The sequence below is a fragment of the Aptenodytes forsteri genome, unplaced genomic scaffold (genome assembly GCF_000699145.1).
Source record: "Aptenodytes forsteri isolate BGI_AS27 unplaced genomic scaffold, ASM69914v1 Scaffold4, whole genome shotgun sequence".
NCBI lineage: Eukaryota > Metazoa > Chordata > Aves > Sphenisciformes > Spheniscidae > Aptenodytes > Aptenodytes forsteri.
The window spans coordinates 3,587,303-3,601,803 of NW_008795442.1; the positions used below are offsets into that span (position 1 = coordinate 3,587,303).

The 14,501-nt window shown below is 39.0% G+C and overlaps 1 protein-coding gene across 1 annotated transcript in view; it reads right to left on the bottom strand.

Moving 5' to 3' along the window:
* Positions 1-14,501, bottom strand: part of GRIP1 (glutamate receptor interacting protein 1) — a gene marked incomplete at its 5' end in the record, with an annotated part of 115,283 nt that overhangs the window by 75,729 nt on the left and 25,053 nt on the right. Inside the window, 5 exons of the mRNA XM_019472541.1 lie at positions 3,147-3,292; positions 4,874-4,949; positions 6,015-6,098; positions 9,598-9,743; positions 10,890-11,025. Of these exons, the coding sequence (XP_019328086.1) occupies positions 3,147-3,292; positions 4,874-4,949; positions 6,015-6,098; positions 9,598-9,743; positions 10,890-11,025 (588 nt within the window). The remainder of the gene's footprint in view (positions 1-3,146; positions 3,293-4,873; positions 4,950-6,014; positions 6,099-9,597; positions 9,744-10,889; positions 11,026-14,501) is intronic.

The following is a 14,501-nucleotide window of genomic DNA, read 5'->3' on the forward strand; positions in this document are numbered from 1 at the left end:
GACTCGATGATCTTAGAGGTCTTTTCCAACCTCAATGATTCTATGATTCTATGATTTGCTACCTCCACAACTTCAAATGTAACTTTTATCAGGTTATAAAGTATTTTCTCAGAAATTATGTTTCTGTATTTTCTTCAGGGATTATCTTGGTATTTCCAAACTCCTACTATTTCAAAGTCTCTTTGAAACTATACAGCAGTACACTCCACACATCAACCTAGAAACATTTTCAGCACAAAAAAAAAGACCTAACAAGCTAACAACATCTCTTCCAAGAAGCTGAATTGACAAGTTTATTTCCTAGGACCCAGCTGAGCAGGATACTTCAGGATGTATTTAAGCAAGCACAAGTGTAACCCCAGAGAGTTCAATGGGACTAGCCACATCTCCTACATTATATACACACTTAATTACCCTGTACAGAACCCCTTGATGCTTTTTTCACTCCAGTTTGTCTAGGTTCCAGAACCAATAAAATGTACAAGCTTCCCAGGTGACCTCTTGAAGACTTCAGGCGAAGGAACTAAACTTTGAGAAATATATCACCTTTGAAACAGCTTATGCTTACAGGAGTACAAAAAGTCAGTTACACTCTACAGGACTGTAGCTGAAAAATAGTTCAGGATTATTTTCTTCATCTAGTGTAACCTTTTCAAATTAAGTTCCAATTTCATGCTATAAGAATATATTTTATGGCTCTTTCCAGTTCTGGCCACATGGAACGCTACTTTATAGGATATAACCATCTGCTAACAGAAGAGAAGATATTAAAGCAAGTAATGGTACAATTATATCTCTGGAAATAAGATATTCTACTGAAAGTTTATACCAGGAGGACCCTATAGAATGCACCAGACTTTATATAACTTTTGGATTGTTGCCCCCTCTCAGCAGGCTAAACTACTAAACTAGTGTCAAGCATCAGTTATTGATAAGCCACCTTACCCAATCCTCTTCCTCTTGTTTTAGCTTATTTTCATACTCACATCAAGCCTGAGGTGGCATTATAAATAGCTTGTCTTGTGGGTAATATGAGAGTTGGGGAACAGAGTAACATTTCCGTAATTCCTAAATTTCTGTTCATGGTTCATATCCTCCCTTTCACGTTACTCCCAACTTTGACTTCACTGCTCTTGAGCAGAAGTAAGAGAAGATTCAAATCAGCACTGTTTTCCTGGAAACAATGGATTAGGATGAGTGATTTTCAGCCTTTGCACCGTGGTCATAACATAACTGCAAAAAGCAAAGAAAGCTTCCCAACAAAATTTTTCACACCACGGCCGGAAAACTATGCAGGGCATGCAAATTGGAAAAAATCAAAACCTACTGGGGGCTAGATAAAATTTAACAAAATTGTAATGTATTAGAAAGAGAGCCTACTGGATCCCTCCTTATTTCTTCTCGCAGACACTGCAGGACCACCATCCCATGCATTTCCCAGTGTTTGATTCCCTTTTCCTTCCTTCCTTCTGACTACACAAGTCTCAGGTTCTTCTACCTCCTTAAGTTTCCCCAGGATAAAACATTCATTGCCAGGAAGGCAGGAACAATAAATCCAGATTTGTTACTGAGAACAAAAGGGAGATAGCAGAGTTTATTCAGAGAGCGAATGACATGAAGAGACCAACTGGTAGGTACTGCCTGTACAGTTATAAGCCTGCAATTTCCAACTAAGATCCGTATCCTCCTGCACTGAGCTCTATCCAGATAACAGTGAAAAGAAGGTTCCTGCCTTGAACAACCTGCAATTTAGAGCACAACAGAGCTTCTCATCATGTGGTCTTGTCCTCACACAAACCTGCAAAGATTTCTAAAAGATCCTCAGTGAAATTGCAGCTGATTCCCTCTCTGGGGTATACAGGAGAATGGGGATGGGAGTTTTCTCTGAACTTTTTTTTGCTGGGAACTTCGTCTGTCTAAAGCCAGGGGTTCTTTTGTCAATGAGATCTCACTCTTAGAGAAAGTGGAGCATAAAGAATCTGGTTTTAACCGTGATGATAGATAGGGTTTGGTCATCCATCATCTTCCAAAGAAAAAGAAGAAATAAATGAAAACACCTAAATTCTAGTCCTCTTCAGGTTACAAGATCACCCACATTTCCATTTCCTACATGGGAGGTTCCTGCCCAGGTGCTGAGCTGTCTCCACCTTTCTGGACGTGAACCTTGCATGAATGTCCAGCAGGCTTGCCAGACGCCATGCAAACCTGTCACTCCATTCTTGATAGTTAAGTAAATAAAGATATATATTATAATAAAAAAAAATAAAATCTGTGTCTCGAAGAATAACAAAGAGGGCTGTTCCAGAATAAACAAATATCTGACATTCTTCTAAGTATTAATCTTTTACAAGGCTTTGAAGTTTGACAGTGCTATTTCACAAATTCCTATGAGGCTGCTTTACTGCTAGGCTAGAAATCTGACTGTGGAACTAAGGAGGAAAAGAAGAGAAAAATCCCCAAACAAAGAAGAAATATTTTAGTCTGACTGGTGAGTATTTCTATTTCTTGCTGCCATGAATTTTCTGTATCTTGCAAATATGGAGGGGAGATGACACCTTCCAAAACAAATGGAAATAACTCAATTCCAAATCTGTTATGACAAATCATCTGCTCTCGACTTTCCAAAAAAACTCCCATATTTTCAGTGAGTTCAATCAAACTTTGTATAAAGCGTAAGCTCATTTTTCAAGCCATGATTTACCACCTCTGCATTTCTTAACAAATTTTCTCTTCCCCATTCTTTTCTATGTGGCAGTTTTGTGACTTTTTAATAATGTCTTGGCCACCTAGCAGCACTGGCAAAAGGGAAAAGAATTCCTGTAAGAGCAAGTAAACCCCTCTTCGATGTGACACAGAAATGCCTACACTTCATTAACCTTTATTATAAACTAGTCACTGGAAAAGTTACTTTGCTAGAATCCACACTATGGTTTCACTCTACAAACCATGAAATGTCAGAATGCTGAATTACAGTAAAATACTGCTCACCTCCTTATGAACCCAAGATTAATGATACGGTGCAGAAGGGAATAGCAGTGCTACTAGGAGCGTAACAGGTCACAATCACTTCTAAAATAGCTCATCAAGAACAGGCAGCAAAACATCACAGATGGTTCCCAGAACTAAAGTCCCCCTTCTCAACCTACCCATCACTGAGACATCGTATTCAACCAGCAGAGTCGCTTCCTGTCCACATTGTTTGAGAATACTCATGGCTTCAGCATGTGTCGTACCCAGCAGTCGGATCCCATCAACACTCAGCAGCCTGTCCCCGGGTTTGATTGTGCCCTCTCTGAAGGGAGATTGAAGGAATGGTCTTTATTAATATAAGATAAATTGATTTGGAGATAATACCATTTTTATGCAAAGCGATTCTCTCACACCCTTTCTGACATCCATCCTTCTTGCCTTAACACTTAACATTTACTTTGATGGTGAGAGCATTCAGAGGGCGCAGAGGAAAGGAAATTGCTTTAATTGGAAAGTCAGCGACTGGAAAACAGCTTAACACATAGCTAAATAATCAAGTCATGTTAAATTGCAACTAAGTATAGCTTCTGCTTCAACATATGCTTTCTTTCTGCCTTGTCCACACAACTCCTCTTTCACACATAAACACCTCCTCCCCCGATATTTTCTTAAAAATAAATACGAGGTGCAAACACATGGGTGAAGAAACAGATTGCAAAATATGAATGTCCATTTACTGATTTTCTTCAAAAATATCCCTTACTTGGATAATTCCATTTTTCTTTTCTTCCTACCTAAAAATAATTTGGCTATAAATGTACACTGTCTCCCAGGCATATCTCATAATGTATTCAGAATTATAATAGAAAATGAAGTACTAATGTTGTCAGCTCAAGAACTGGGGAGAAAAACAAGGAAGCAAGGGGGATGAGGGTGGGAAGAAAGGGAGGGACAAAAGACAAAAGCTCTCTTGAAACGTTTGCTTCTCAGTTAATGTTTCCAAGGTCGAAAATGTCAACATAAGCTACAGAAAATCAGCCTGCTTTAAAGAAATTGCCCTTTAAGTTTCTTTAATGGTTTAAGGACACAAATGCCATTTTTTGAAAATATAATTCATACATATAAATAAAGTGAATATTCTTTCTTTATATAGCTGCAAGATGGTATTACATACAAATACGTTCATTGGGTGAAAACATAAATCTGTACTCAGAAGTCGCCCAGGTGAAGTTATGTGTGAACTTACATGCAGATCTGTACAAACATCTTAAAATAATAACACAACAACACCCAAACACTTGACAGTATTTTTCTGAAGTGCAAGAGAAAAAGACTGTGGTGTTAGAGTATAAAAAGCATAATAAAGAGCTACACCAGTTGTCTGAAGGCTGCAAAAAAATGTGCTCTGACCTATTGCAGGCATTTGTTTTAATTATTTTAGGTTGATTTTTCAAAGTGTTTAATGGGAAAGTCTTGAAACATGCAACATACTAAATTAAAATTCATACACACCATGATGTGCCAGGCCTCTGGGGTTGCCTATTACTGTTGTTATTATTGTTACAATTAAATGCATAAACCATGAATTTCAAAGGAACAGGTTTGAATATATCGACTTCACTCCAAATCCTAACTTCTGTCCCAAATAATTCACCTTTCTCCATTTCTCTTTCACATGCACTCCAGAGAAAGATGAATTGTACCTGTCAGCAGGCCCTCCAGGGAGCCTCTGTGGTTGCCCATTACTGTTGTTATTATTGTTACAATTAAATGCATAAACCATGAATTTCAAAGGAACAGGTTTGAATATATCGACTTCACTCCAAATCCTAACTTCTGTCCCAAATAATTCACCTTTCTCCATTTCTCTTTCACATGCACTCCAGAGAAAGATGAATTGTACCTGTCAGCAGGCCCTCCAGGTCTAACACATGTTATTACAACAGGACGAGATTTATTTCTGTCATCGTGTGCTCCACCTAGAAAGGGAAAAGTGAGAGAAAGCACACCTTCATTTTGTGATTTTTATGAAAACTCATTCCCAAGAGGCAAGTCTAAATCTTGCAGCATGCACATTTACAGATGGTCTAAAAAGATCAAAAAATGGCCAAGCCGTTAATATGAACCTCCACTGAATTTTATCTTAAATAAAATCAACCTACTGTATGGTATAGATGATTCTTTGTAAAATATTTCTACAGAGTGATTCTTAATAAATGTATATTCTTTTCTTAGAACCTCTAGTCTGCAAATCTGATCTCAGTGTGAAAACTTACTGTTCTGCAATGTTTGCTGCACAGAGGAAAAAACATCTGTACTTCAGGTATACTCAGAATAATGAGTGGCCCCTAAGGCATTTATATAGTAAGGAAAAAAAAAAAGCTTTCCCTGAAGAAACAAATAATTCATCATTGGGGTATATTATTTAACAGCTGCATGTTTTCTTCTGTTCTCTAAGTCAGTGATAATACTTTTGTTGTACGATTCAGACTACCAGCACAATTAATCAGATTTCATACCTAATTTATACAAATACTGTATGTGAATCTTTTTTAAGAACTACAATCTTCCTGCTGATTTCAGTGGTAGCAGAATCTGGAATAATTCATCATTGGGGTATATTATTTAACAGCTGCATGTTTTCTTCTGTTCTCTAAGTCAGTGATAATACTTTTGTTGTACGATTCAGACTACCAGCACAATTAATCAGATTTCATACCTAATTTATACAAATACTGTATGTGAATCTTTTTTAAGAACTACAATCTTCCTGCTGATTTCAGTGGTAGCAGAATCTGGTCTTATGTGAAATGAAGTTTGTCATGTTCTTGGCATAGTTCATTAATTATTGTTCTTCCATAAACAAAAATTAGAGCAGGTCATAAAAGCAGTACATTAATGTATGGAAAAAGTAATACATAAATCACAGAGATTTTTACAAACTGTAAGCCATAAATCTTGAAATGATTTATTAGTGTCATAAAAACTTATTGGTTTTTCTGCTGATTTAGAAAATAGACAGTTCAAATTTAATGATAACTCACCTCTTATTACAAATCCAAAAGTGTTCCCCTCTTTATGTAAAGTAACTTCCACAGTTCTAAAGATGAGACCTGATCCTTGTACAGCTAGAAGAAAAAAAATAGAAGAAAAAACATTCCAAAACTTTATTATTATTATTTTTCTAATTATACACACAGATTTGTACCTTTTCCAATTTAAGCTAGCTATTGTGTTTCTGGTCATACAATTGGAAAGAATCCACTACAGAACAGTCAGATTAAAGACCTGTAATTAAATACAACTCATCCTCTTTTTGAGAGAATTTTGGGCCAGATATTTTGCAGGTTGCCAATGGTTTGGAACAAGAGCCATAGATGCATATAACAGATGAGGAATTTGAGCCTTACTGTTTAAATTGTGGCATAATTTTGCTTTTCTTATAGTTACAGAAGAGAGCTAGAAAAGATGGAAATACACACTGGGACACAAAAATGACAAATGAAATTCTTAAAGCTACCTATGAAGTTGGTTGGTCAGCCATGAAAATGCTTATTTGTATTGCTTAAAGTCAAGACAGTTGAGATTTTTATGGTGTATTTCTAATCTCAAATTGCTAGATTAAGATGAAAAAAGTATTTTGCATCATAAGGATCTATTATTTTTTTCCTTTTTCAAAATGTAACATGCTCTCTCATCATTGATAAGTGAGTAAAAAAATCTTTGACTTCTAGTTCAGTCAGTATTTTCTCTGTAAACACTAGAGGAGTGGTGCACAGCTGGGTTAGGAGGTGAGAAGCCTAATGCACAAACCAACACATTTGGGTGTGATAATCCACTTTACAGAATTTGAAACCACCGCTGTTAAGAGACCAATGGCCAGTTTACTCTTAGCTTTTACAGGAAAAACTTTGGCCGGGTGTAAGAACTCCCTTTACCAAAGGGAAAAGGACACTGGGCAAAATCACACGCATGCACACTTCCCAGCTTCCAGTAAGATACTGCAAACAGCACAACACAAATAAAGATTAACCCCCCCCCCCTATAAAATAAATGTTCTGCGAGCAGCAGAACTAATGAAAACTTACATCCTTTAATGCTCCTGCCTGCAATAATCAGTTTCCCCGGTCCCCATTAGGATACCCTGAGGGGGCAGTGGACACAAGAGGCTACACAGCTGGGGAGGCGTCTGCCGCCACCCACAAGCGAACCCCAAGGAGAAGTGGTGCCTCCCCAGTGCTGCCTGCCTCTCCTTCTGAGGACTCCCCTGGCCTGGGACTCTCTCTTCTGCCCAAGTGTCTATTTCCATGAAACATGCTGTAATGTACTTTTTTTTGGAGTCTTTCAATCCCCTGTTAAAAAAGTTACTGCAGGGAACCAGAAGAACAAGCCAGTGAAATCACATAAATCTCATTTCCTTAAGAAAATAGGCAAAAGATGGCCCTCCAAAGCATTGCTTTGTATTGCAGTAATTCCTGCTACAGCTTGAAGATCAAGACCGTGTTACCGAAGTCCACGCGGTTGGTTCCTTTTCAGCTAGAAATGTTTTACTGCCCGAAATTATGAATTATGGGGAGGAGAAGATAATTCTTGCCTTCATTCCTATCAACTGAAAGTGGCCCAGCATGTAGCTTGAGCTGAATCTATGCTTCCTAATCTGATTGGTGTGGCTTGTAACCTCCACCGGGGACAAGCGAAGCCTGTAGCTCAGCAGTGAGGAACAGCACGCAGCGTCCTTCCACTTGGGCAACAACCATTCAGGTGGCTGTCCTTCCACCCCAGCCACAGCCTGGGAGGGGAAATAAGTCCTTAACCTTTAGCAACAAGAAAAGGCAGATATGACGCAGGCATGGCTCACGTTCCTGTTTGAAACGCTGAGGTGGCTCGTGCTGAAAATAGCAGCTGGATGCTCCTGCTGTGAACACTGCCAGACAGGGAAGGAAACACTAGGGAGAGTGGGATTACTAGCGCTCAGCCAGATTTAATCCATCATTATTAAACTACTCACATTTCCCCACTCTGAAACCATGATAGTCCTCTCTCTGAGGGGGCAACCATGAGACCAACAGTAGAATTTCATTATATATGGGGCAGGGAAGGACGTGCTGGGACTTCACCACGTGACCTACTGGAAAACTTCTGCGTATAATGAGGGCACTGTGTCTAGCTTGTTCACTAGAAGTTAATGGGAACAACTAGACTGCTAATTATCTCCAACTTTATTAGCTATGCTTGTATGAAGGGGTCAGAAATTCCAGGGACTTACAGAAAAAAGTATGATTGCTACTGTAATTTAGCATGTCAAAATCCTGTTTCAGTGGGCAAGGGTGGCACATATGCCAAAAGCGGGTGAAACAGAAAGAAGCCCACTTGAGTAAGTGCAAAACAATGCTCATAAACCAACTGCATCTCCAGCAAAATAATTCTGAACTCAGCTGACTTCCTTAACTCAAATACTGTGTTTCTGAACATGAAGTTCCCTTACCACAAATGAACACTAATCAACAGAGAACATTCAAAACATATTAAGGTTGTTGTCAGGAGGTCATAAAAGCAACTAAATACTTAATTAGACTAACTCTCCAGCTGCTAGAAAGCAATGGGGAGTTCATCCTCTTTTGAGCACCAAAGAGAGTGATGGATTTTTTGGCTTCTATCGCAAGGAAAGTCTTTATTTAAGGAGATGAGCTTCCTAGCTGGCTCTGCAGATTTTTCTGGCCAAACACCAGCAAACCACATCTCCCCTCCAGCAAGCAGCATGAAGGAGCACACACTCTTTCAAAGGTGTGACTAGTGTAGCCCCCTTGGTGCCAGACAGCCACCTGCCACTCACTCCTTCACTTTAGGTCCCAGGTTTCCAACTCACTATTTCTCTAGCTTTCACTTCATACCTGATAGCCTCAATTCTCACTGATTTTCTCCTACAGACACACAGTCACAGACATAAGCACAAAAAGAAAGAGCAAAGGAGAGGCAAGGAAAATATTCAGTAGCACTCTGAGACTTCGGTGTCAGCATAAACTTGTATTTTGAAGACAATCCTGCTCGGCGAGAAGCCCTTGTTTCAGTCACACAATTCTTGCAGGTTTATGTATCCTCATAGCCTACCCCACTGGGTCTTCTGCTCTAGAAATGAGATGTTGCCTAAAAGTGATGTCAGAAAAGACTGGAAAAGTCCCGAAGTATGTTGTTGATCTGGGAGAGCGGGAGGGTGCTGCAAGTGGAGAGAAGGAAGGAAAAGGCAGAGGCAGAACTCACAGACAGTCATTGGTCTCATCTCAGAAGATCTTACTATAACAAGAAGGATTCTCTTGCCCTGGAATCTATTTAATCTAATTCCCAGTATTCAAAACTGTAAGCAAACAAACAAAAAATAGTGGAGGTTGACAACTCTGCTCTGCCATTGGCTAGATTTGTGCTCCTAAAACACCTGAGCATATCTGAGAGCATCCCCCTCTACTGCCAGTTCTTTCACACCGCTTCCATGTTCTGCGATAAGCCAGAGGAAAAAAAAAACTTAAGAAAACAACCACTACCAAAAATGAAGATCACCAGCCATGCCCATCTCACTGCTGACAACACGTCTGCTATTCTGCATAGGTTTCAGTTTGCTCTGCTATTACTTACAGACTGGAGGCAGCTCATACTCCACTTCTAAAACAACCCTCTCGCCAACATTCTTGAGCAGGCTGATGATCTCATCATGGCGAAATTTGGTCAGGTTGATTCCATTCACAGATTTGATGTAGTCGCCTACATCCAGCTGGTCACTCCTAGAAAAAAGTACATATTCCTTTTGTTAAAGGCAGATCTGCTGGCCCAAACTAACTAAATCCTTTAAATTACTCTATTGTGATGGTAAGAAATATTTTTTCCATTCATCTAGATTAAAACAAGTTGATCTTTCAAACAGAAAGCGGCATTTTAAGATATTAATCTAGTCTAGCTTGTTAAATATTAAAAGAAGAACACTGTTGCATTATTAATTTCTGATGTACAAAACCAACTGTACAATAAAGGAGTCGGATGATTTGACTGGTTTGGGCACAGGATCCAGGAAAACATCTTCATGTCCTCATCTTTCTCTCTCTCTTTGGGAAGCATCCAAAACTATTTTTTTTGGACAACAGTTGCCTTCACAGCTAACATCACAGCTACAGGAGACAGGCCACAGCCCAAAAGCATATGTTCTGCTCAGTTACGTAGAATGATTTAGCTTAACCTTTATCTTTTGACCTGTTGCACTCATGAATAACAGCTTTTTGGTTCATGTCCTCATTTTTCTCTCTCTCTTTGGGAAGCATCCAAAACTATTTTTTTTGGACAACAGTTGCCTTCACAGCTAACATCACAGCTACAGGAGACAGGCCACAGCCCAAAAGCATATGTTCTGCTCAGTTACGTAGAATGATTTAGCTTAACCTTTATCTTTTGACCTGTTGCACTCATGAATAACAGCTTTTTGGTTTCCACTGTAGTAGTACACAAGGTAGGTATGACTTTAGACTTCTTTTTAATCTTAAAACCAGCTGATGAACAGGTTTTTTTAATTAAATTATGGTAGTACTATGGTTAGGTTTTCAATTTTACTTTTTCCCCTGAGTATTTTATGCTGCTTCTCTCAAGTTTTTGTTCAAGGACACAAAAAAGGACAAATAAAATTTATATAATTTAGAAGAAACTTAATTAGTCTTATGATGACTTTCAAATATCTCATTGGTATTTCTAGTTTTTGTCAAAGTAGCCTTGAGGGAAGAGGGGGACCAGCTGTTGCTGTTTCTCTCTGAGCTTCTCCGGTCTGATGGGCTGCCATTATAGATGCATCTAGTCACGTATTTGTTAGTGACCTTTCTGATGTAGTACGTATTTCTGAAGCAATCACATCTTATAATGCATTTTGTGGCTTGAGACGTGGTTACCTAGCAGCGATTCCTCCTTGACGAAGGTTAGATACTCTTGGTTTCCCATCCTTGTCGATTCCACCCGATACTGTAAGCCCTAGGGTGGTGCCTTCTTTTTTCATTAATTCAACTATTGTTGAGCCCTTGAATTCCTCTGTTGAAAGAAAATTATTGGCATTATTAAAATTTAAGTGATAACACAGATGTTGCCTTTCTGAAATGTCATCTACTTTCCAAGAAAATCAATGTGTATGTTAATAAGAAATAACGCGTACATCTGGAGATTCTTTATGTCACAATTCACAAGTTCTGTCCACAGGCTCTGCATATAGATAAATCTGAGACATATGTTTTGTAAAAGGTTATTAAAAACTACACAAATGTGCTAGTATACTATACAGAGCCAATAAATACAAAGTCTGGCAACACTTACAACTAAAGGTAGTTGTTTCACATTTTAAAAAAGCTAGCTTTTCTCATTTTCTGCTTTCTCCCTCTGAACCCTATGTTTTATAAAGTACTTCAACTGATTAACTAAATAGAAGGGTAAAAGACACAATGATATAACGGTACTAGAAAATTTTAGATCCAGACTCACTTTGAGGCCACTAGTAGATGTCAGTGTTAATCAAAACAACTGAACATAACAAGAATCCAGATGGAGATTAAACGTATCAGATCTTAACAGCTTTATTCCTTATTCTTACACAGATAGATCTCCACTATAACTCTGAAATCTCTGCAGAACAGGTATAAAGTAAGTGAAGGGCTTTCACAGCCATAGTTAGATATAAAATTTCCCTCAAATGCTGTCTGGGACACTCTCTCCTGCAATTTGCCTATTTAGCATTCTTGGAAAATGCCAAGCTAATCTCACAGACCTCAACAAATGCAAGTCACCTGCAATGGAAAGCCTCAAGCTCTCGAAAAGAGTTGTCTTTATTGTTGCATTATTATCTGGTTCTCAGGACCATCTAAGATTTTTTTTTTTAACAAATACTTTGCTAGAACATGTATACAGGGCATCAACAATGCACTGCACTGTGCACAATCTTTTGCCATGTGTTTTGATCTTTTATATAGGTTCTGAGTTTGCAGTCCCATGATGGGGAATACTCTGCTGTCTGAAGTGACATGTAGAACAGATGATCCATGCAGTGTTTTAAGCTAGCTAATAATTATACAGTTCCCTGCAACTACTGGCATGGAAATTAATGACCAGGCTTGCTCCTTCTCACCATCTACTCTGACAAGTTTCTGTATACCTCTGCCAACAGAACACGGACCTCTAAACACTCTTCCTTGGTAGGCAGGAGGGAAAGATGGACCAACCCTGTAAGGGAGTGGTAGTGTGAAATACTCATTGCTAACTGACAAATAACGTCATCTAAGAGTACGCAACAGTGTCATTAGGTTTGCACCTCTCAAAGATTTTGTAGCTTTTGCTGTACGTAATCATAGCAGGAAGAAATTAAACTACCTAAGCTGGTTTGACTTATAAGAGACTATTATCCCTGGAAGTGCTCTGAACCAGGCCCATTTGATACCCCAGTCTCTCCATTTTTCATCTTTGCTTTCTTAAATCGCACATAATTACCGTTCTTATAATGCTATATATTACATGTTTACTCATCTGCATTGCTTTGACATTATTATTACAGACTAATCCCACTGGAGTATTATTGAAATGCCCAATATCAGAACAAACCTGGGACTTCATTTCCAATCCAACAAGCAACCGCATCTGTACATGCTATTCCCCAACTAATGCAAGGTCAGTCTCTGTTCTCTAGTTAACACAATGCTATGTTACTCTTTGTGGGTTAAAAATCAAACCACTTCATGTATCACCTCACTCATAATTCATTACTTATGCCAACCAGCAAACTCTCTAATTAGTTAGAAGTCTCTGGGGCCTGTTCTTTCCTACATGTACTCCCACTATGCTAACAACATTAGCATAGCCAGCATCAGAAGGGAAGGCAAAGAAGTTTCTTCCAGATTTCTTATAATTTATGAGTAAAACAGGAATTGAATTTACAAGCCTTTTGCTTAGTGGTAAACTGAATATAGAACATGAGCTTAAGAAACGTCTTCTTACTCCATAACAGTTTATGAAGTATCAAATATCAGAATACCACACCTGCAGTACAGCTCTGTGATATGAACCAAATGCATTATTCTAAAATGAAACCGTGTAGAGAAAAGATGGTTCCAAGCCTATAAAAAGCCCAAATCAATACCATTTTACACTTCAGTTGGAGAAATGCACTTGAGAACTTCTTCCCTCCCACCATTAACAACTCCAGCAGCACTCAGCAAAATGCAGCTCACACTGGGTCCTGCCTTCCCTCGGCCTGGGGAAGGTTTCGGGTCGCTGGGCGGTGGGATCAGCACCCAGGACTGCTTCGGGACTGCCATCGCTTCCTGCTGCTGCAGGGGCGATTCTGGGCACACATCTGTCCATGCTGCACCAGCCTCCCTACAGCTTTGCTGGCATCCACCTACCTCTGGTAGAAGGCTCAGGAATCTTGCTGAATACTGGAGATGGGCTCAGCAAGGGGAGTGCAAACATGCATACTTGTACACACACACATACTTTTACACACCTGCAGACACAGGATGGAAAAGAGGCATTTGGACAATGCCTTTAATAACATGATTTAACTTGGTTAGCCCTGAACTGGTCAGGCAGTTGGACTAGATGATTGTTGTAGGGCCCTTCCAACTGAAACAGTTCAGTTCAGTTCAGTTCAGTTCAGTTCTATTCTATTCTATTCTATTCTATTCTATTCCATTCCATTCCATTCTATTCCAAAGAAAGGTTCTGCTCCTTTAGGTCTCCGGTCCTGTGAGGTGGAGCATACATAGCAGGTGAACTCTAAAGAAAACATTACGCTGCTGTTGCTTTCTTAATTCCTGGTCTGGATGCTTCTCTTAGGTTCGTTGCTGCAATACCGTAACTGTGTGTGCCTGTCTTGCAGCAGGGTCAGTTGGTGTAACAAGATTCTATTCCAAAGAAAGGTTCTGCTCCTTTAGGTCTCCGGTCCTGTGAGGTGGAGCATACATAGCAGGTGAACTCTAAAGAAAACATTACGCTGCTGTTGCTTTCTTAATTCCTGGTCTGGATGCTTCTCTTAGGTTCGTTGCTGCAATACCGTAACTGTGTGTGCCTGTCTTGCAGCAGGGTCAGTTGGTGTAACAAGACTATGATCTGCCCTGCAACCTAGAAGACTACAGGGATACTCAACATAGGACAAGAAAACTTCAAAGATAAGCAGGTGCTCAAATACAAGACTGGGCAAATCTTACTGTAAGAAGATGCACAAATGGAACAACTTGCAGCTAAGTAAAATCCAAGAAACACCATGTCAAATTAATTTTTCTTCAAGGAAAATAGTATCATGATGAAGTTCCTAGAATTTTATACATGGTCAGACTTTTTGTAATTTCCTGCCTTTTGATGTATGTAAATAACATGTTTTAATGAATAAAATGCATGGAAAATAAATTGACTCATGAGATTTTTGAACCTGGAATATATTCACTTCTTCAAAAAGAAAATTAAATACTAAACTACAGAAGAGATTTTTTCACAGAAGAACATTTGAAAGCTGAGAGAACTCTTAA